This window comes from Cucurbita pepo, chromosome 18 (genome assembly GCF_057944985.1).
Source record: "Cucurbita pepo subsp. pepo isolate OVF chromosome 18, ASM5794498v1, whole genome shotgun sequence".
Classification (NCBI taxonomy): domain Eukaryota; kingdom Viridiplantae; phylum Streptophyta; class Magnoliopsida; order Cucurbitales; family Cucurbitaceae; genus Cucurbita; species Cucurbita pepo.
This window is the reverse complement of record NC_141815.1, coordinates 9,783,139-9,806,224: the sequence shown is the minus strand read 5'-3', so window position 1 is coordinate 9,806,224 and position 23,086 is coordinate 9,783,139. Positions and strand designations below refer to the sequence as shown.

The 23,086-nt window shown below is 39.6% G+C and overlaps 3 protein-coding genes and 1 non-coding gene across 4 annotated transcripts; 2 read left to right on the top strand and 2 right to left on the bottom strand.

The window, feature by feature from the left end:
• Nucleotides 1-95: 95 nt before the first annotated feature.
• LOC111780089 (uncharacterized) lies at nucleotides 96-17,820 on the bottom strand. Its single transcript, XM_023660366.2, has 20 exons — nucleotides 16,573-17,820; nucleotides 15,520-15,949; nucleotides 15,189-15,276; nucleotides 14,875-15,056; nucleotides 14,501-14,637; nucleotides 13,679-13,745; nucleotides 13,036-13,168; nucleotides 12,748-12,856; nucleotides 6,155-6,230; nucleotides 5,880-6,062; nucleotides 5,373-5,533; nucleotides 4,622-4,721; nucleotides 4,111-4,294; nucleotides 3,701-3,987; nucleotides 2,909-3,030; nucleotides 2,425-2,569; nucleotides 2,258-2,350; nucleotides 1,144-1,217; nucleotides 916-969; nucleotides 96-838 (listed from the first exon to the last, which is right to left on the bottom strand). The coding sequence occupies exons 1-20, from the start codon at nucleotides 17,568-17,570 to the stop codon at nucleotides 535-537; spliced, it is 3,927 nt and encodes a 1,308-aa protein (XP_023516134.2). The 5' UTR covers nucleotides 17,571-17,820; the 3' UTR covers nucleotides 96-534.
• On the top strand, nucleotides 8,772-8,911 carry LOC147787345 (small nucleolar RNA Z247). Its single transcript, XR_015414187.1, has one exon. It is a non-coding gene; the product is annotated as a small nucleolar RNA Z247 (small nucleolar RNA).
• A 243-nt stretch (nucleotides 17,821-18,063) lies between the features above and the next one.
• Nucleotides 18,064-19,864, top strand: LOC111780403 (mitogen-activated protein kinase kinase kinase 20). Its single transcript, XM_023660786.2, has 2 exons — nucleotides 18,064-18,474; nucleotides 18,754-19,864. Exon 2 carries the CDS (start codon nucleotides 18,775-18,777, stop codon nucleotides 19,774-19,776), a length of 1,002 nt encoding a protein of 333 aa, XP_023516554.2. The 5' UTR covers nucleotides 18,064-18,474; nucleotides 18,754-18,774; the 3' UTR covers nucleotides 19,777-19,864.
• A 1,828-nt stretch (nucleotides 19,865-21,692) lies between these two features.
• Nucleotides 21,693-22,551, bottom strand: LOC111780640 (umecyanin). Its single transcript, XM_023661099.2, has 2 exons — nucleotides 22,331-22,551; nucleotides 21,693-22,252 (listed from the first exon to the last, which is right to left on the bottom strand). Exons 1-2 carry the CDS (start codon nucleotides 22,506-22,508, stop codon nucleotides 21,942-21,944), a joined length of 489 nt encoding a protein of 162 aa, XP_023516867.2. The 5' UTR covers nucleotides 22,509-22,551; the 3' UTR covers nucleotides 21,693-21,941.
• Between the last annotated feature and the right edge of the window lie 535 nt (nucleotides 22,552-23,086).

Here is a 23,086-nt window from a genome sequence, read left to right as displayed (position 1 = left end):
CGGTATTACAGTCGTAAAATCTCATACTCACTTGTGTAATACTTAAAAAAAAAAAAAAAAAAAATACATACCACACATGCATATTATAAAAACAATTAATTGAAATCATTATTCTATAATTTCCAAGCATCAAAAGATAAGATACCATCTTATACAGAGTCCTACATTTCTGCAAAACAAATACAAAAACCTGTCCGGTATTGTCCAATTCATGCCCATTCAATCCCATGAATCGTTCATTTTATCCAAAAGCTGCTATATACAAGTAAGGAAAAATGTGAATAAACTCTATAAAGATTTCTAGATCATACAGCCACAATCAAATCCTTTTTCTCTGGAGAGATCTAAGCTTTAACAAGATTTGCTTTCTGCAGCTAACCTCTGATCCAAGGAAGCCGTTTCTATTCTCAGTTATTTCAGCGTATGAATCCATGTGGTTTCAGTTCAGGGATGTATACTCATTAAAATGCAAAATCCCTGGAGAGTTAAATAATCAATCAAATCAGACACGGAGAGAAGTAAATCTCACGCTCTTCAATCAGAATAAGGCAGGGAATCCATGCAGAGGTGCACAAGTTTTCTCTGGTATTGTCCATAGTATTCACCAACTGCAATAACATCATCATTTGCAGGGTCCAACCCGGGCAACTTAACCAGTTCTTTCTTCAAACCATGAGAATCCGACTCATCATCTGAGTTTTCGAAATTTGAGATAAATTCTGTATGTATTTCTCGACAAGCCACTATGAACATGGCTGCAGTATCGGGTTGTTGCGAGTCGCGAAGTGCTGCTAGTGCCTCTTGTAGTGCACCAGCTGTGACATACAATATCAGTGCCCTGTAAAGGGACGATTTCAGCATACCATGTTGCAGGAAAACTTGTATACAAGTAAACAGAGAAGAAAATGGTGATACCTCCAGATGTTATGTTCGCTATGGAAGACGTGATTGGCCCACCTTAGTAGCACCCTGAAGAACATAAAAAAATAGCCAATCCGAGAAATCCACATGAATAATGGTACGATAATTTTGAAATGTTCCATAAAAAGCAACAATGTTTGTGTAAAATTGTGTTCATTTATCATTTAGGACATCTAATAAAAACAACGGAAAATAATACGAAAATCTTTTAACACTAAGTACCTCGAATAGTCAGATCCTTTCAAATGTGTGGCAGCTAAAGTCGCAGCATCCGTCCAGCATCCAGCATCTTGAAGCTGTGTGAGAATGGCATTAGAACAATCCAGCCCAAAAGAAAACAAAAAATTAACAGAATCACCATGATAGAAAATATATTTGTGAAGAAATTATGTCCTGGCATCTATTATGTTCACTAAAAAAAAATGACATTCTTCTATTCTGTATGATGAAGAATATTACAAGAGTGTGAAAACCTCTCTCTAGCTGATGCGTTTTAAAAATCTTGAAGGGAAGCTCAAAAGGGAAAGTCTAAAGGGGACAATATCTGCTAGCAGTGTGCTTGGGGCGTTACAAATGGTATCAGAGCCAGACACCGGACAGTGTGTCAGCAAGGACGCTCGGCCCTGAAGGGGGTGTATTGGGAGGTCCCACATCAATTGGAGAAGGGAACGAGTGTCGGGTAGCTGGGACCCGAAAGAGGGGTGGATTGTGAGATCCCACATCGGAGCCTCGAAGGGGGGTGGACACCGGGCGGTGTGTCAACAAAGATGCTAGGCCCCGAATGGGGATGAATAGTAGTGAGATCCCACATCGATTGGAAAGAGGAATGAGTGCAAACAAGGACGCTGGGCCCCGAAAGGAGATGGATTGTGAGATCCCACATCGGTTGGGGAGGAGAACGAAACAATCTTTATAGGGGTGTGGAAACCTCTCCCTAGCATACGCGTTTTAAACTTTTTGAGAGAAAAGCTCAAAGAGGACAATATCTGCTTGCGGTGGGCTTGAGCTGTGACACCTAAAATCCCTTAGCTCTTGGGTTTGACTGCTCATCATCCTCAATTCTCGCACTCGGTCTTTCATAGATGAAACTTCTTAATGTTACTTTTCTAACTGGAAAATATGGGAGGTATTATATGGGGGAAGATGAAAGATCTTCTTGATATCACAGCACCAGAAAAGAACAACCTGTTAAGTGTAAAGTAACTATATGTGATTAAGCTCGACTATAGGTTGAACCGATATGAACGTGAATCAATTGATCCTATGCCTTAGAAAGTATAAATTCAATAAAACCTAAAAATAAATGAAAAGAGAAGACATCTTGATATTTGGACACCTGAGAACAAGCTTCTTGATATCTTCCAACAGCGCAGAGAAGATGAGTTCCAGACAATGACCGGTCACTTCTCACCATGTTGGCTGCAACAACCTGACAGCAGAAGGGTGCATCTGATCATGACAAGTTCTTCAACATCCAAATTGAATCTATTCAACCAAACATACCTTGACAGCTAGTTCTAGAAGCGATCTTGACACTGCTGAAGAAAGTGCAACGGCACGTAAAGCATTTGCATAGAAGTAAGAGCTCTCTGGAGAGGTTGAAAGCAGTATACTAACAGCAGCTTCTAAGTTTCCAACAGACACAAGCCTAATGATAAAACCAGTTAGATAGACAAAGGTAATGCAGACTGAATTCTTTAGAAGGAACAAAAGCGTGAGAACATTGAACAGGACAACTCAATTGCAATGAAAGAGCTCCAGAGGCTGAAACCAAAATGAGTGGTAATTTGAATTTTCAAATATGCTCCTTTAAGAGAATAGCATTTTCCTTTACAACCAAGCTGTTGCCTAATAGCAACACATGCATTCACGTAATAAACATAGGATCAGCAGAAGCCATTTTTGCAGTCATGTAAGTTTTTACGCCCACGAAAATACAAAACACTATAAAGTGCAGATGAACAGGACGGAGTTAAGCTAAACTTACTCATGTACACGGTTTTGAATATCCTCTTCCCCATCCAATTTTTCATGCCAAGTTATGCGTTCACTTGCACTTTCCCACAAATCTTCTTCTTTGAAAGCCATTGCCATAAGATGACCTTGACCCTGCAATAACAAAAACCACATCGTTAGCCATAATGAAATAAGTGAAAATCTTGTGAAAGATTACATAAAAACTCCAATAAGCATCAAAATAAATGAGTAGGAGTGATAGATTGTAACGACCCAGGCCCACCGCTAGCAGATATTGTCTTCTTTGGGCTTTCCCTTATAGGCTTCCCCTTAAGGATTTAAAACGCGTCTGCTAGGAGAAGGTTTCCACACCCTTATAAATGGTGTTTTGTTTTCCTCCCCCAACAAATGTGGGACATCACAATCCACACCCCTTCGGGGCCAGCGTCCTCGCTGGCACTCGTTCCTTTCTCCAATGGATGTGGGACTGCCACCAAATCCACCCCCCTTCGGGGCCCAGCGTCCTTACTGGCACACCGCCTCGTGTCTACCCCCTTTGGAGAACAACGAGAAGGCTGACACATTGTCCGGTGTCTGGCTCTGATACCATTTGTAACGACCCAGGCCCACCGCTAGCAGATATTGTCCTCTTTGGGCTTTCCCTTACAGGCTTCCCATCAAAGCTTTAAAACGCGTCTGCTAGGAGAAGGTTTCCACACCCTTATAAATGGTGTTTTGTTCTCCCCCCAACAAATGTGGGACATCACATAGATGGTTTTTAATTTGCTAATTAAGAAGTCTAGCAAACGAGCAAGAGATTTACAAATGATTCTTTCTTTCCAGTTCTTGGCATTGATTTTCCCTTTGAGCTTATCCTATTCAGCATTGAAACTTCATCAAGATCCACATTAGAAGCAGAGGATCGGCCTCTCTGGGGAGACTTATTGGCTAACATATTCATCAGATGACTTAGAGCATTGGGCAACTGTAGCCAAAAGAGGGCTTCAGACCATTCACCAAAAATTGCAGCAGCAAAGGCAAACCTCAAAGCAGAGCCTTTTTGTACTAACTTCGAATATAATTTTGCCCTCGCATCATCAAGTATGCAACCTTCAGCCGTGAAACATTGAGAATAGGTTAGAATAATGAAGATCATCATCTGTGTAGAAAGAAGAGACTAGAGAGTTTTCATAGCCATTGGTCATGAGAACAGCATATGGGACAGAATATAACCTTCTACACGGTAAGGTTCAAGCACCTTAAGAAGCATTTCTGGCACCACAGAATCACCAACAGGGGGTAGGTCCATCATGTGACTCCGAAGGTCACCACCAGCTGCTGAAACTCCAGACACGAGTTGAGGTCTCGTATTTAACCAGGAGGGCTTTACACCTAACTGCAAGATCATCCGCAATGCCTGTCGAGAATAAAATTAACATGAGTTTCATTCAAAAAATATATGTCTGATCCCATACTCCAAAATCTGTATTTAATGTTGGCTCTTTGATTTGTACACTTTAATCTGCATCTCTATTCTCTATAAACGCTTCAAATGTACATTTCCATCTACATCTCTATTCCCTACAAATGCTTCACATATTGCAAAAACTGGAGCCTGCTTAAAATGCAACGAAAAATAATTGACTGAACAAAAAATGGAAATAAGTTTCAATTTTCCTATAACAAGATATTAGGAATAGGAATAAGATGCATGTGATGAGGAGAACAGATGAAAAATATTTACCAATGCATGTGGAGTAGGAAGTAACATTGGCGAACATATAGGCACTGGCCGAAATCTTTCCTTGACCGTCTTGGGTCCATAGCCATGCTTTTTCCCATTACTGCATAAAATAAGGGTTACATAAGCGCAATCGTAGATAGCATTTAAACCACACACCTTTAAAAGATTATTAAAAAAAAGAAAACAGGACAGATCGAGTTTCATATACCAGACACCTATTGTGTCCTTTACTTAAGTCGATGTTTTGTTCCTTGTAGATTGATTGAGCTTTTCTATTTGCACTGTTCTATATACTGTGCATCAGAAGAATACAGTGACTATTGTCTAAAAAAGAAGCCCACAGAGTGCATATGGAATAAGAACCCAAGTAGCATGACGGTACAATAACAACGTGATTTAGGACTAGTACACTTCTTTTCAGTTTACAGTCAACCTCCAACACACTCGAGTAGTTGATTACTCGTGCTCATATTGTTTCCTTGTTAATTATAAACCATGACGTTCTGATCAAGCACATGAATTTTCAATAAGTTGGAAGGGAGAAGGAAAAAAAAAAAAAAAAACCATTACAAATGCATACCAATTCAAATATATATGTTCTTGTAACTTTTAATCTCAATATTCACAAGGCATTGATGCAAGTAGCAACAATATTTTAAAATTAAATCCTGTACGGAAAATACCAACAACAATAAATTAAATAATTTAAAAAACTAAATCCCTAAGATTCAAAAGGAACTCCAGTACTTACACTATGATCTCAACAAGACGAAAGCTACTATCAGCTCCAGCAATACACAAAACTAGAGGATCTTTTCTATCCGTTCGTAGAGGCAACCAATCAAGTTCCGAGACAAGGGTCCCTTGAGATTGATGTTGTAAAATGGAATTAGCCAAGGGATCCTGTGAATCCTGCCACCGAAACGTATACATGGATTTATAATCAATAACAGAAAATCCCTTCAAATTATCCATGGTATAACATGCTCTGGGAGAAAACATGCATGCAATCACACGCCCCTAATACTCAAAAGAATCAGCACTCTTTGAATGTTAAAGGGCCTAATATTAATCTACAGATTGACAAACGCAGCAAAGGTAACAAACTATATGTTCAAGGCCCAATATTAAAAAGCTCATAAATAATATAAGAAAACATGAAGTGCAATAGAACCAGAAATATACGGAAAATGTAAATTGTTTAGATTTATATTTACAAAATCAAATAGAAATTTAAAAATAAATAAAAAAAACTTACAAGATCAAATACGGAAAATGTATTATCATAAAATAGAACAGCTATACGTCCTCTGCTGTGGTCTCCAGGAACTACAGGGGAAAATTTGATTCGCCTGATTCCTTCTCTGTGGGTGTTAAAAGAAGAAGAATGCCCGGTTGTTACATCCCACCAGCGAATGTTACCTGATCTATCACCCATGACCTGAAAAATGTCCAAATCAGAGTGATCAAGCCATCCAGCTGAGGCGACCAAAAATCATAATTTTATTTTATTAAATTCGGAGTGACACGTACCACATGTGGCAAGCGGTAGGCCATGGCTGTAATTAATCCATCAGATGAAACAAAGGAAGATGAAGGCCATTTGGGTCTACAGACATGTAAGGAAAAATCTTCATGAGATTTTTCTCATTTGGATGGCAAAGAATTTCATTCAATAAGAATTAAGAACATAACTTTTATGATTCAGACCTCACAGTTCATGATAAACATTCTACAAACGGCAAGGAATTTTATCAGAAAACTCCATATCAGTTATTAATATTTGACTATAGGTAAAATTGAATAAACAATCTTAATTCTCATCCAAACCCTTGATTTTTAGAAAGAAAAAAAACAAAAAGACAAAAACACTCATTTCTAATCAATCTGCAGATTTGAAATTTAGGGGGCGTAACAGTGTATGTTAATCTCTATGTTATTGTACCAAAAGAGCAGGATACTTTAATTTAATTAGCATAAGCTCAATTCGTATGAAAATGTATGAGAGGACCAATAGCAACATTGCGTGTTAGTTAATTTTGGTCTATGGTCATGCTATTAGGAAATGAAATCCTAGTATGGCACCTTGTGTCCATTCAAATCATCATTTTACCACAACAGCTCATATTTTTATTTGAATCCAATCCAAATGAATGTCCAATAGACGCATAGATTAGTAAATTAATTAGAGTATGGTCATTTTCTTATAATTTCTTTTAGTCTACGGATTAACTTATGCTTTCTTGTTCATTTTGGAAAAAAGAAAAATAGTTCTTATTCCTATAACTCAAGTTGGATAACTACCTCTAATTTTTACCCACCTCCAACAAAATTTATTTCAATTCTTCACTTTGATCAAGTTTAGTTATTCAGACAAATGAAAAATGTTTTTCTTTGTTTTGAGATCCTTTATTGATGATATGAACCAAGACATCTCAATCATGCAATATGAACTTCAAGAAAGAGGTGAAAAAATGTTGTTCAAATCACCACAAAATAAACTCAAGTTGGAATGAATGCCACATTAAAGAAGAATCAAGTTTCAATTATTCTTGAATGTTACAAATTTTGGGTGGACGAAGATCTAGAGTTATGGTATTCATTTATGTATTTTAAGACTTTTTATTTTCTTTAAGCTCACATTTACATACTGGATAATTATGGTCATAACCCTTGAAATGCCACGTGGAGGTCAAGAATTCCATTTTGAGGCTATATAAAGTCATGTGTTGTCTTTGTAAAGTAGACTTGGAAAAGGTAGAAAAAAGAACATTTATGCTTTCTTTTAGCCAAGGACTAAGTTTCTTTACAATTTTATATAGTTTAGGTTGCATGCTTATAATCATCATTCAAGCTTGATTTGATCAATCTTGCTTGTGGATTGATTCAAATGTTAAACAAGTGTTCTTACTTTGAGACATTCGATCAACAAAGTAATCCGAATCTTACTTTCCCTTGAGGTGATTCCTTATTGTTTTGGAGTTCTTGGATATTTAGACGTTTTATTCTTCAACAAGGTTGTTGGATCGAATTCCCAAGGGTTACAATCGTTTGGGATGAAATCATATTGAGAGGGTTTGTAGATCCAATTGGCTAGGATTACCATATCACTTACCTTGAATCATTGGACTTTAACATTGCTTTGTCTAGTCTCTTTGTTTCATATAGTTACACTTCCCTTTATTCTAATTGGAAAAGGCTTTAGTAACCACCGTCTATCCATCCCTTTTGTAAATTTCATACATCAATAAAATTGTTTCTTATAATTCTCGCACAACACAATTTTAGTGTTCGGATTAGAAATTTGCCCAGTATTATATACGTGGTGAAATATATGAAGTCCAAGTACTTTTGTCGACCAAGATTTATAGTGTACTCTGTTAAACCTAAAATAGATCATAACTGTATATACTAAAATAGTCTAAGATTTACTAGTTTATGATTTGAAGGGTTTGTTACCAAATCTATGATTTTATGGTTTGTTACCAAATCATAGATTTGGAATGTAATCTTCATTATACGCATCTATAAATACATGAGGTCGTGACCCATATAGGTCATCGTGCCATTCAATCTAACATGGTATCAGAGCCAAGGTTTATTTTTTAAACTCCTCGCCATGTCTTCTTCCTCCTCTCCATCCACCATCTCCAACACCGTCTCAACTACCATGGCGACTTTTGGCCTTAAACAATATCCAATCCCTCTACACCATGTTGTCACAATTCGTCTAACCAAAAACAACTTCATCATATGGCGTGCCCAGCTCCTCCCCTACCTACGGAGTACGAAGCTTATGGGCTACCTCGATGGCACCAATGTTGCACCTGCCAAGCTGATCCCTTCCTCAACTGCTGCTGGTGCTGAGCTGGTCTCTAATCCGGCCTATAATCAGTGGTATGATCAGGATCAACAAGTCCTTAGCGGCCTTCTCTCCTCCATGTCTGAGGAGATTCTTCATGATGTGGTTGCCGCTACTACGTCCAAGGAGGCGTGGGATACCCTGCAGCGGATGTTTTCATCGTCAACTCGTGCTCGCACTACTCAGATTCGTGTTGAGCTTGCCACGTCCAAGAAACGAGATCAATCTGCTGCAAATTATTTTTGCAAGATCAAAGGGCTAGCCACCGAGCTGGCCGCCGCCGGCTCTGCCTTGCAGGATGATGATGTGATCGCGTATCTTCTCGCTGGTCTTGGCCCTGACTATGATCCCTTCGTCACCTCAATGACTACCAAGAGTGAAGCCCTCACCCTTGATGATGTGTTTGCACATCTAATGACGTATGAAGCTCGCCAACTACAACACCAGGCTGAACTTCAGTTAAATCTTGGATCTTCTGCCAATTATGCTAGTCGTGGTGGTCAGCAGAAGAATCGTGGGCGTAGGGATCGCGGTCGTGGTCGTTCTCAAGGTTATGCACCCTCTCGTCCTGCTGGTGATCGTCGTGGCCCTTCTGCTCGTCCTTCCTGCCAGATCTGCGGCAAAGTGGGGCATACTGCTATCCGCTGCTGGCATAGGATGGATGAGTCCTATCAAGATGAACCTTCTTCTGCTCCTCCTACGGCACTGGCGGCTACTTCCTCTTACAAGATTGACCCAAATTGGTACAGCGACACAGGCGCTACGGACCATATCACCAGTGACCTGGATCGTCTCGCTGTGCGTGAACGTTATCATGGAGGTGAACAAGTTCAAGTCGGCAATGGAGCAGGTTTGCGTGTTTTGCATACTGGTCATTCTCTAATTAATACTGCTACTCGTCCTCTTGCGTTGCGTAATATTTTGCATGTGCCTGAAATTTCCAAACATCTTCTTTCTGTTCATAAATTTTCTCGTGATAATGACGTATTTTTTGAATTCCATCCTTGGCATTTTTCTATAAAGGATCGACAGTCGAGGAAAAGTCTCCTAAATGGGAGGTGTGAATCTGGTCTTTATCCTATTAAGCCATCCGATGTCGATAATCTCAAGCACGCCTTGGTGAGCAGATCTACTACTCACGCCCAATGGCATGCTCGTCTTGGACATCCTTCATCTCAAGTAATAAAATCCATTTTGCGTCTAAATAATATTTCGTGTGCTAGTGAGTCATCTTTGTCAGTTTGTAATGCGTGTCAGTTAGCAAAGAGTCATCGATTACCATATACTAGTTTTTCCCATAGGTCTTCGTCACCTTTGGAACTTATTTTTTCGGATGTTTGGGGCCCTGCACCTCCATCTGTTGGGGGTTTTAAATATTATATTAGTTTCATTGATGATTTCAGTAAATTTTCGTGGATCTATTTGATGCATGATCGTACAGAAGCTCCTCGTATATTTTTGCAATTCCAAGCTCATGTTGAGCGCCTCCTAGATACTAAAATCAAGTGGGTTCAATCTGATTGGGGTGGGGAATATCAGAAAATTCATAACACATTTTTTCGTTCCCTTGGAATTGGTCATCGTGTTTCGTGCCCTCACACACATCAACAAAATGGGTCTGCTGAACGCAAGCATCGTCATATTGTTGAAACTGGCCTAGCCCTTCTAGCTCATGCTCATGTACCTATTAAATTTTGGGACGACGCGTTTCTTACAGCCACATATCTCATCAATCGTCTTCCTACTCGTGTCATCGATAAAAAATGCCCCTTAGAGCTTCTTTTTCATACCCCACCAAATTACTCCTTATTAAAAATTTTTGGGTGTGCTTGTTGGCCTCATCTTCGTCCTTATAACAAACAAAAGCTCTCTTTTCGATCAAAGGAATGTGTCTTTCTAGGCTACAGTTCTTCACATAAAGGGTATAAGTGTCTTGACACCGATTCTGGTCGTGTCTATATGTCTAGAGATGTCATATTTGATGAAAATGTTTTTCCATTCAAGAGAGCCTCACCTAATTCTTCCCCAATCATGCAGTCGACGCATAATGCCCCTGATTTGTGCACCTTGCATTTGGGTAATAGCAGTACTAATTTGGAGAATGATCACATGCATATGTCTGGGCCTACTAACTCTTTGGATGCAGAAAATTTGGTGTCTACATCAGCTTCGGAATTGCCGCAACAATCCTCCGCGTCGCTGCCATTCGAATCGGCGTTGGTTGTTCCGCCAATGATTGAGGCATCGGCTTCTCCGCCAGCAGATGATATTGCGCAATGCCCGGTCGAATCCTCGGCCGTTGGTCAACCAACTGCTGTAGCATCGGTTGCTCCCCTCGCAACGGCTGATACGGCCGTCCCCTCAAATGTGGATCCTGCACCTACTACTCATCCATATGGTACTCGATTGAAGCACAATATCAAGAAACCCAAGGTGCGTACAGATGGAACAGTAACATATCTTGTAGCTCGGTCTTCTGCCTCTGAACCTACTTCACATATTACTGCTATGGAGCATCCCCTCTGGCGTCAGGCAATGAATGATGAATTTCAGGCACTTCAAAAAAATAAGACATGGCACTTAGTTCCTCCTCGTGCTGGTCTTAACGTTATTGATTGCAAATGGGTTTTCAAACTCAAACAAAAGCCAGATGGCTCTATTGATCGCTACAAAGCACGCCTGGTTGCTAAAGGTTTTAAACAGCAGTATGGCGTCGATTATGATGATACCTTTAGTCCAGTTGTTAAGCCCACTACCATTCGGCTCTTATTATCTCTTGCTATTTCTCGTGGTTGGGCTATTCGGCAGATTGATATTCAAAATGCTTTTCTTCATGGCCTTCTTAATGAAGATGTTTATATGAAGCAGCCCCCTGGATTTGTGGATTCTCAACACCCTGGTTATCTCTGCAAGCTGGATAAGTCGCTTTATGGCCTTAAACAAGCTCCGCGTGCCTGGTTTTCTCGCCTTAGCTCCAAACTATTACAGCTGGATTTTACACCTTCAAAGGCTGATGTCTCTCTTTTTATTTTTAACAAAACGGGCATTCAGATGTATATTCTCATCTACGTTGATGATATTATTATCATCAGCTCATCTTCTACGGCTACTGAGAAACTTCTTACACAGCTTCAGGATGATTTTGCCGTCAAGGATCTTGGTATTTTGAGTTATTTTCTTGGGATTGAGGTCCGCCATACTTCTAGTGGACTTATTCTGACACAACATAAATACATTCGAGATTTATTAGCCAGAACCAATATGCTCACCTCCAAAGGTGTGCCCACACCTATGCTTCCCAGTGAGAAGTTGTTATTGAATGGTGGTGAAAAGCTCTCACCTGAGGATACTACTCGCTATCGAAGTGTCGTTGGTGCTCTCCAATATTTGTCTCTGACACGTCCTGATATATCCTTCTGTGTCAACAGAGTGTGTCAGTTCATGTCCTCTCCGACTTCTATACATTGGGCGGCAGTCAAACGAATTCTCCGTTATCTACATGACACTATTGATATGGGTTTGTGTCTTACAAAGTCCAGCACTGATTTGTTGAGTGCCTTTTCAGATGCTGATTGGGCTGGGAATCCTGATGATCGTCGAAGCACTGGAGGCTATGTGATCTTCTTTGGTGGCAATCTTATCTCTTGGAGTTCGAGGAAACAATCGACAGTTTCTCGTTCTAGTACGGAAGCCGAATATAAGGCGGTTGCTGATGCCACTGCCGAATTAATTTGGATCCAAGTTCTCTTGCGTGAGCTCGGGATCTCGCAAGCGCGAGCGCCTAGCCTATGGTGTGACAACATTGGTGCCACCTACCTATCCGCCAATCCAATCTTTCATCGACGGACGAAGCATGTTGAGGTTGATTATCACTTCGTTCGTGAACGAGTATCGACTCGTCAGCTTGATGTTCGACTCATATCTTCCAAGGATCAGCTCGCCGATATCATGACAAAGCCACTGCCAGCTCCTTCTTTTAGCTATTTTAGGCGCAATCTGAACTTAGTAGTACATCGTCCAGATTGAGGGGGGGTGTTAAACCTAAAATAGATCATAACTGTATATACTAAAATAGTCTAAGATTTACTAGTTTATGATTTGAAGGGTTTGTTACCAAATCTATGATTTTATGGTTTGTTACCAAATCATAGATTTGGAATGTAATCTTCATTATACGCATCTATAAATACATGAGGTCGTGACCCATATAGGTCATCGTGCCATTCAATCTAACATACTCGATGGTATTGAGAAGGAACTGTACCTGAAGTCCCGAATTCTTCGCCCATTAACCTCAAACACTCCAAGTGCACCATTTACCAGTGCAAACGCAAAGCTTTCAGAAGTTTCATCCTGATTGCCTTCTGGTGCCTCTGATATGGAAAAGAGTTTCACTTAGAGCAAGCATAAGGCGAACTATAACATAACTAACGTAAGTTAAGCCAACCAAAAGCCTGAATATGTGTAATAGTTGGTGACGAAGCAAAGTAATCATTCTTTTGATGATGAAGCAATGAAAAGTTGCAAATTATAATGTAGATAACAAGCTTACTAGAATCAGATAATGATGCCTTCGTTGATGAAGATACAGTATCCGGTGTCATGGTAGTACGCTCTTTAACAGGCCGCGGAACTGTTGGAAGTGTCCATTCCAAAACTGTAAATGGAAGAGCTAACGATCTAAGCTACATGGAGATAATAAAAATTTCTGTTAACCAGAACATTCCTTTTACACAAAGTAACCAGAATAATCCTATTGGCTATTGCAATTAATTCTTTTGAAAATGGAAGCAGTGATAAGTTGCAAAATGTAATCTAGATAATCCATGCAAAATCAACAGCAAGCGCGACAAAAAGTTTCGAGACTGAAGATGACGCGGGTCATGTTTCCAGGTCATTAAGAAACACTAAACTTCTGGTATAAGAAATGAAGGCTTTGATATTGCTGAATATTTGTTTTTTCTAAAAAAAGAATCCACAAATCAGGGAAGATAAGTCATCTCTCCACACTAATGGCAAATAAGATTATAGAAAACTATCCAATTGCTTGAATAAAAAGTTAAGGATAATTAGAAAGCTAAGCAACTGAAAAGAAAAGTATATTCTTCCCTCAACATCAAAATGCGAGATCGTTATAATTAGTAAAAATTATGAAGCATAAATGAAAATGGATGGTGTTTGTGAATTTAATTTACCATGATAGGAGTCTTTGTCATTGCCCAAACTTCAACCGGAGCGTCTCGAAACAGGATAAGAAGATACCTAGAATTAACCAAGAACAAAGGAAAGAAGATTAGTACTAGAATAAAGCTGCAAGTAACGTTGCATAAATTTTATGCAACAACATCAGGGTATTTGTAACGACCCAGATCCATCGCTAGCAGATATTGTCCTCTTTTGGCTTCCCCTCAAGGCTTTAAAATGCGTCTGCTAGGGGAAGGTTTCCACTCCCTTGTAAAGGGTGTTTTGTTCTCCTCCCCAACCAATGTGGGACATCACAATCCACCCCCTTCGGGGCCCAGCGTCCTCACTGACACTCGTTCTTTTCTCCAATTCGATGTGGGACCCCCACCAAATCCACCCCCCTTTGGGGCCTAGCGTTCTTACTGGCGTCTACCCCCCTTTGGGGAACAGCAAGAAGGCTAGCACATCGTCCGGTGTCTGGCTTTGATACTATTTGTAACAACCCAGGCCCACCGCTAGTAGATATTGTCCTTTGGGCTTACCCTTTCAGGCTTCCCCTCAAGGCTTTAAAACGCGTCTGCTAGGGGAAGGTTTTCCCACCCTTATAAATAATGGTTTGTTCTCCTCTCCAACTAACGTGGGACATCACAGTATGTGAGGAGTTTAATTCTAATATATCCCTACTCCCACATAACTCTTATCTAAAATATTCATTGAAAAGTCTACGACAGACAGAAGCAAACGTATATTGCCCCAAAATTCAAGAAAAAATAGTAGTAGAAGAGAAAACATTATATTACAAATAACAGAAAAAATCAGAGACAAAGGTCAACCTTCCAGATGAAGAAGCCCTTAAAGCTCTGATGGGCGCACGTTCTGGCTTTTGCAAAACACGGAAGGTTCTATTAAAGCCACTTCTAAGACAGGTCACAACGAGACGATTAATGAAACCTCCAAACTTCTCATTCACCTGAGTCCACAAGAGTAGTGCATGTTACGTCTTGAATTGCATAATAAAATGAAAAATGCAAACGGGTATACGATAATAAAAAGGTTACTACCAATCCAGTGCTCTTTTTTATTATGAGAATCCGATACTTAAGTACATTTGTACGTGATATAATTCGAACATACGAGCAGAAACACATTGAATGTAAAATGAATATATTCAAACTCAAAATATTGACAAAAATACTTAAGCATATACCTGACTGTAAGAAAATGACACCAGTCTGGAATTCCCTAGCCACCGCAAGCCTCTAACGACACTATTATGAACGGAAAAGGACGATGCAACAGAATTGGCAGAAACATCAATAACATCAATGGTTCCACTTTGAGTCCCTAAAGCAACCAATGGTACGGCAACAGCAGGATCGTTTCCTCCACCTCAAATACGAAACCAGGCTAATTAAGTTTTTCAAACTAAAAACATCCAGCTCATTCAATCGAATTGAACCACCTCAAATCTCACATGGGTAATATATATTTGCATGTACAGAGCTTAGTCATGAAACTTACGAGCTATTGTAGCTACCAAGGATGGAGATGGCACTGCTAGCATCGTTACTGCAGAAGAAAGAAGCTGAAGCTGACCAACTAAACTGATCTGTATCAATGCTTTAACAGTTAGCAGGCAGAAATTTCCTGATTGAATTAAAAAAGAGGCAACAGCCAAAACCATTTTCTTTATGCGAAATCGAACTTTCATGGAATAAAACAACACATGCTACATTTTACACTTAAATTTGACGCATCCGTGTAGTTCTAATGGAAGAACAAAACTAAAGAATAATATTTTGGTAAGAAACTGAGTTGTTCTTAAGAAGAGCGTTAACAAACAGAAGCTAACCTTAAATGACAAATCCAGTTTGCTGAGGTCAGAGGGTGGACGACCACCACTTGTAGAAGAACCCGTGTGGTCAGTGTTGCTGTCTGAGGCTGGCACTTTGCTCGTACTCACACCTGCGTCATCCTTCTGAGTGTCTTCAGCGCATTCGGAAGTTACAAGCCAGTTCCATACTTTTCCATCATCAGAGATGGATATCAAGTTTGTTGAAGAGACATGACGGGATTCATCACAAAAATCAAATGGAGTATCAATAGCTGCTTCGGAATGTGCATCAGGAGAATGAGGTACATCAGAACAAAGCTTGCCAACATTTTGGAGGATGGAATCAGACTGGCAGATGACAACAGCAAGAACTGAAGGAGATGGAACAGATGTGCCAATTGAAGGCAGCAACTCCTCCATTGCAGACATTATGTGGACTTGTTCACCTCTGGAAGTATAAACATATAAGTTCGTCTCCTCGAAGTCAAAAATTAAGCAAAATATTCGCGGAAAAGAGTTATATACACCAACAAATCCGATTAATACTCATGATAGAAAGAACAATAGGCATAGGCACTTAAATTTTAGTATAACTGGGTGAATTTTCCAGTACTCTGCTACTCAGAAATCAAACTAGACCTCAATAAATTTATGAAGATAAATAGATATAAATACATCCACAGGTCTGGATTTACCTAAAGCTTTCTCAATCCTTAAGAACATACAAGTCTTAACAAGTCCATTCGTGCAACGTTCCACAGTCCCGTCCCCAAACTCATCCGACCTCCCATTTAAGTACACTTTTTCATACATAACAAACAATCTCATTACAATCGCAACTATACATCCAATCTTATAAACGCTCACGATTTACGTATCTTCGACAGCAATCTAAGATTCTTCAAAAATCGTTTATACACTTAGCAAATTCACAAGGAAGGATAAGGGGTAGGCAACCGGACCTGAACATAATAATAACATTTACACGAAACATGGAACAGCCCAGGAACCATTAATGTTATTCAACCACTTCATAATAGAACCTTGCAGATATCGACCAAGAGAACTTACCCTTTTCGCCGCCAGGTACTGAGCCTTCCATCAAGGTGAGGACAGTAGAGCAACTCACTGTTCGGATCCGGCAACACATCAAGGAATTTACCACACCCACGAGGCAATGAGGTGCTAAAAAGTGCCGCCTCATACTGCAAGTCAAACACCACCAACTCCCTTGGAAATGTTACAAACAGAATGTGCCTCCACTGAGGCGAAAATGAAAATTTCGCATTATAAAGAGGAAATATGGCGGAGGCCGGCGACGACGATCCGGCAGCCGCATCCCTTTCTAGCTTCTGCAATTCGGTGCAGTCGGTTCCAATCCGTAGCTCCTTAATGACAACGTCGTTTTCTTTCTCGCCAAGAACTTGAACCGATAGAAGGAACCCTTTGAGACCAATTACGCAAAAATGGCGCGAATCGAAAGGATCGAAGCGAATGCAAGACAAATATTCAGGGGAGGCGTCATATTTCCAGACACATCGACCAGTGGTAACACTATAGAGGGAGAGAGCCGAGGCGCCGTGAATTGCAGCGATAAAGTACGAGTCGGGTCCAGACCGCACCCAGCACAGATCCTGAACACCAAACTTGTAGTCGCTAGTATCGAACCAGATAGTTGGGGACTTCAAGCGGAAATCAAGGAGAGCAATGCGGCCTTGACGATCAGCAGCGGCGAGATGAAGGTGCGAAGTGGAGGGCTCAGTAGTGAGGAGGTCACGGCGGAGGGGGAGAGGAGTCCACCGTACAGAGGTCACGAAAGGGGAGAGAGAAGAAGTAGTAGTTGACGGCGGAGGCATGGGAATTGATGTGATGAGTTGCATAGAACGAGAATCGACAATGGAGACTGAGCTGCCGGAGGGGAAAGCGAGCAGACCGGAAGGGCTGATGTCGGCGGATCCGAAGTTGTTGCGACTGGGAGGTCCCGGAAGCATACAGTCCCAGGAGTCATAGTGCCGTGTTGGAGAGTGAATCGGAAGAGACGGTGGCCCCAACGACCGGGGGCTTGTCATTCCGGTCAAAGTACGATCAGAGAAGAGAATCGAATGTTGATTGTGGGCGGCGATAAACTAGCAACCATGAGACATCGGATGCGAAAGATCCGGAAGGCGGAGGATTCGGCCGAATCTTCGAAATGGGTCTTCGATTAATAGAAAATGAAAATATTGCAGATCGCGGGAGCTGACTTTTGAGCTTCAACTCGCTCAGATTCAAACAACGGCGCCAACACAACCCGCTCACCGTTGATGTGTCTGATTGCTGTTACAATTACAGCAATGTCTGTCTTAAAGATTCTTGGAAATTCCAAATTATAAACTTACGAATTCAACTTTAATGCCTTCAATGAACAAGAGCGTACGAATTCTTGTAACAAAAAAAAAAAATCATAAATTATATGATTTTCATTTGAAAAACACAAATTAACCCTTGAATAATTTTATCAAACTGCTTAATTAATACCAAACTTAATCCTCAAGTCGATTAATCAGTAGCATTTATACGGGGAAATATCTATTAATCGAAGGCACAGAAATTTACGCAAATAAGGAAAAGAATCCTTTGGAAATATTTAAGGAGAGAAGTTTCTGACAGCGATATTAATTTCCAAAACAATATTGCATTCAAATTCGAAAAAAAAAACGGGATCAAATAAGGAAAGCGAGTAGGAATGGAAAATTTTCACAGAAAAGGAATCCAATTCTTTCTATATATATTCATTCACCGACGCATTGATCAATTCATCTGCAGTACTGGAGAACTTCACCTCTGCTGGACCGTTTTTCTCTCTGCCGCAGCCGCAGCCGCTTTAGTTTCCTCTGTTTCACCGCCGAATTTCACGCGTTCTTAGAATCTCCGCTGATCACCGCCGCCTCTCTGTCGCACCGGGGAGGGAATCGAGGTCGATCCTTTCTGCAGGTTAGAAGTTCAATTCTACATGTTCATCTATTGTTCATTCATAATTCGAGTTAGGACGTGTTTCTTTTTTCTCGTAATTTGAACCGCATGTGAAATTTTCCGGTTAGAATCAGACTTAGAATTAACGGTATTCATCTGGTTCAAAAGCTGTTCTTAATTTCAAAATTGATGATAATTAAGTTAATAGTTCTGATGAATTCCTCTAGAATCGTATCGATTACATAGTTTATTGTTGACTGCACTCGTTCAAATCTCTAATATCCGTCTAAATCTGTACAGATTTCATCCTTGATTTAAACTATGACGAAGTCCTGTGTTGTCTCGCAAGTTAACCAACAATGTCACAACATTGTTAACCTGCACGATTTCTTGAAAACGAAGAGAGGCATCGTGAAGTGCGCAAAGAAGTCACAATCGAGCAACAATTGGAACAACAACGTGAAACACAACTACGGAAGATTTGGTAACTTCGCAATCGAAGAATATCACGGTTCATTCTGGATTGGTGATCGCCTCATTCGCAAAAGTGGATCTGGCCTTGTTTTCTTGGCCAAAAACAAATCATCCACCAACTCAAATCCAGAGTTTCTTGTCAAATCTTGTTTAATGGAGTCATCTTCTTCACTCCAATACGAGAAGGAAGTGCTACGCAATCTAGGGCCATGCTCTAATCTAGTGCGTTGTTATGGAGATGAAATAACAATGAACAAATCAGGCGAACAGATTTACAATGTCGTGTTCGAGTATTGCCGTGGCTCAAGCCTGCGTGATCACATTATCAAATTTGGACGTAATGGATTACCAGAACCCATAGTTCGTCAGTACACAAGAGACATTGTTCATGGACTCTGTTACATGCATTGCAATGCTGGTTACATTCACGGTGACATAAAACCAAGAAACATCTTACTATCACCAAGTGATCATCAAGGTGGTTGTTTGGTGGCTAAGTTAGCTAGTTTTGGGCTAGCTAGGAAGCTCACTCCTGAAGTGTTATGCGACGAGGAAATCAGTGGTTCAGGATCATACATAGCGCCAGAGTTGGCCAAAGACGGCTATCTAGACTGGCCTGCTGACATTTGGGCACTTGGATGCGTGGTGCTAGAGATGTTGACTGGAAAACCAGCATGGAGCTTTGAAAGTGCTTATAATTATCTAATGGACTGCAACCAGGAGATACCAGAAATCCCAAGTAAGATATCAAGTGCTGGAAGAGATTTTGTAAAAAGGTGTTTGATCAGAAGTCCATACAAAAGAAGACCCACTTGGCTGTTAGTCAAACATCCTTTTGTTGCTGAATGATGGTAGTAGTAATATAGATCTTTGTAACTTGTAAGCAATTTGTGAAGGAAAGCCAATGGGAATGAAAATGTATTACTCATTATTGAAATATTTGCTGGTTGATCACTATGATGTATAACTCAAATGAAGAACAAGAAACTGGGCAGTATGGTGGTGATCATGAACAGGGTAGGAACTGCACCAATTTTGAAAGCAGCTTTGGGCGGCATTCCAGGGTTAGGCAAGACGTCGACGGCAAATTTCATGCCCAAATTGCAGTGGTTGCCAACATTACAGATGAAGTATTTACGACCAGGACGGTCGAAGGTAATAAAAACATCATTCTCGAAAAACATTCCTCGCTTGACGCATCCATCAATGATCTCGTTGGCTTTCAATCGAAACACTGCACAAAACGATAAAAGAAATGTCAATTTGAAATGACTTTTCAAGTGCTTAATTATAATTGATTGTGTCTTACTAAGTCTATCCCGACGAAGAAAGTTTTATTACGAGCCCAATTTGAAAAGAAGGTGATGTTTGGAGATAGGTTCCAACCAAAATCACCTCCGACGTCGTGGTCGATGGCAGCGACAACTTGTAGGAGAGCTCCAAGGAGGAAAAGAGAAGCAATTGAGCTCATTAATCTTGGGCTCATTTTGATGAATTGAGAAGAAAAAGTAAGAGAACGGGAGGTTTTTATGAAAATAATAATGGCCTTAAAAATGATTGAAAATTCAACGTTTTTTGTTTTTTTTCAATCAGAAAAAAATAAAATAAAAAATAAATTAAATCAATATAACATGTAAATAGCTGTTTGAACAAGTCTGGCTTACAGTATATTCAACATATTTATATTATAATATATGGTTTCTTATTTGGAATTACATGACATTTATGTTATAATATATAGTTTTCTGTTAGAACAGCTTGACATTTATATTAAAAATATAAGGCTGATTGCTAGCATTCATATGTATGATGTGACAGCTTTAGACCTTATTCAAACAATATTTAGTTTGTAAAGGGTATTAACATGTTAATAACTGAAATTTAGCCTAGGATGTTTATTACTATAATTGATTATATAGTTCAACAAGATAGAAGTTTGAACGGTTGACTTCAATATATATTTAAACTAGTCAAACTATACTTTCAAAGAGACCCGCACCAAATGACGTGAAGAATCTCAGTTCAATGAAAAATGATAGGAGGGAATGAGGAGAAAATTTTCTCCGTCAAGCTAAACAAAGCAAAGGATGAGAATTATATTTTCCATCCCCGCTGAAACTAGTGTCATGGTCATGCTCGTCCAAGGCGTGTTACTCATGGCCGCATGCCCATGACAAGTTCAACCCTTTATGTCATCTCATATTCTAGTGTTTTACTTTTTTATTTCTAAGAAGTATGACGTTTCATAAATATATGTCTAGGCCTGTCAGACATGAAATATCTCAGAATGTACTCTGAGGGATACGATTAGTTGTCAACTTCTCCCTACCCAAGGTTATATATTGTGAACCGTTGTTATGTCTCTCTTGCTTGCTTATACAACGTCTGTTTAAAAAATCTCTCTCTGCCCTTGTTTTCTAAAATCTTCTCTTAAAACTGAGGCCAGAGGCTCGAGCATACGTCGTTTAGCCGTAGGCGACACAAAAACGAATTGGCTTAGCTCACTTACCGTTGGAAAATGAGTGCCGCACAATCGCAAGTCCGCTGCCATCAAAAGTGCAATTGTGACACCTAGCTCACTTTCTGTGTGCGTGCGTGCGTGGAATAATATGTTGTAATAATTTTTAGAAATGGCATTGAACACTATAGAAATCACATTGATAATGGGTAATTATCCATTAACTTAAAAAATAAAAAACAACATACTATATATATATATATATATAAATGAAAAAAAAAAGAGTTCCCGTAACTCAATCATCACAAAAATAAATGAAAAGTTTTACATGGATAAGAATTAAAATAAGAGGTAGGACGGGGACGGGAACGGGAACGGGAAAACTTTCCATTCCCACCCTACCTCGTAGACATCTCTACTTGTATCATTTATTTAGAGTCGTGGATATATGCTTAAATTACACGAACTATACATTATATATATGAACTTGTGTATAATTTAAACAAGAATCTATGAACTGTATAATTTAAACAAGACTGAAATATCTGCTGGTTGATCACTGGGATGTATATAAGAACAAGAAATTGGGCAGGAAGGCGGTGGCGATGAAGAACAGGGTAGGAAAGGCACCAATTTTGAGAGCAGAGTTGGGCGGCATTCCAGGGTTAGGCAAAACGTCGACGGCAAATTTCATGCCCAAATTGCAGTGGTTGCCAACATTACAGATAAAGTATTTACGACCAGGACGATCAAAGGTAACAAAAATTACATTCTCGAAAAATAGTCCTGGCTTCACACATCCATCAAACTCTGGTTGAGACTCGGGCATGGCGTAGTTGTGGGTTTGATTGGCACTTGAATTGAACCCTACACAAAACCCCATTTATGTCAGTACTTATGGAACATAAACAATTATGAATGAGCTTAAAAAGTATGGATATTTACTTAGTGTATCGCCGACAGAGAAAGTGGTATTGGTAGCCCATTCAGAGAAGAAGGTGGGTGTTGGCGGTAGGTTCCAACCAAAATCGCCTCCGACACGGTGGTCGATGGCGGCAGCAGCTTGGAGTAGAGCCCCAATAAAGAGGAGGGAAGCGAGGAAGCTCGATCTTGTTGAACCCATGTATGAACTATGAGAGAAGAAGAAGGGAGGGAAGGACAATGGAGTGGGGCATTTATATGCATAGGATGTGGGCATGAAATGAGTTACCAATTTTGAATTCAATAATGAAACGTTTATTATTGACCTTTACGGGTCAATGATAATAGGTATGGAGAATAAATTCAAATTCTAATGAAATTCCTGTTGCACACGTTTCAAACAAATTTACCCATAGATTCAATTTATAAACTTTAATTTAATATTTGAACCATTTAAATACGTTTCCACAAAATGATTAAAAATGCAGAACTTGGAGTAAATAAATAAAAACAAATAAATATCATTATAATATTAAATTCAAATGGGTTACTTCAACGTTGATTAATTGTTTATGGTTGTCGGTGTGTTTGAATGATCAAACGGTCATATTCAAAATAAAAAGAGTAGAGATCCGACAACGATTTGCCTTACCAATTTTTTTTTTTTATTACAGGTGTTTTTTTTTTTTTTATTACAGGTGTTTTCTATTGGGATTTTCTTATATTTTAATTTCGTGGTGTAAAAGCTCAATTTTGTTTGTTCGTTTGACCCATTTTAGT

What these genes read in the sequence shown, in the direction of transcription:
- LOC111780640 (XM_023661099.2), bottom strand. Translation starts at nt 22,508, where the DNA reads ATGGGTTCAACAAGATCGAGCTTCCTCGCTTCCCTCCTCTTTATTGGG. An exon ending in CTCTGTCGGCGATACACTAA is followed by an intron (nt 22,253 to 22,330) that starts GTAAATATCCAT and finishes GGTTTTGTGTAG; the next exon opens with GGTTCAATTCAAGTGCCAAT.
- LOC111780089 (XM_023660366.2), bottom strand. Translation starts at nt 17,570, where the DNA reads ATGACAAGCCCCCGGTCGTTGGGGCCACCGTCTCTTCCGATTCACTCT. An exon ending in AGTACCTGGCGGCGAAAAGG is followed by an intron (nt 15,950 to 16,572) that starts GTAAGTTCTCTT and finishes TTATACTTCCAG; the next exon opens with AGGTGAACAAGTCCACATAA. An exon ending in TGTCATTTTCTTACAGTCAG is followed by an intron (nt 14,638 to 14,874) that starts GTATATGCTTAA and finishes TTGTGGACTCAG; the next exon opens with GTGAATGAGAAGTTTGGAGG.
- LOC111780403 (XM_023660786.2), top strand. Translation starts at nt 18,775, where the DNA reads ATGACGAAGTCCTGTGTTGTCTCGCAAGTTAACCAACAATGTCACAAC.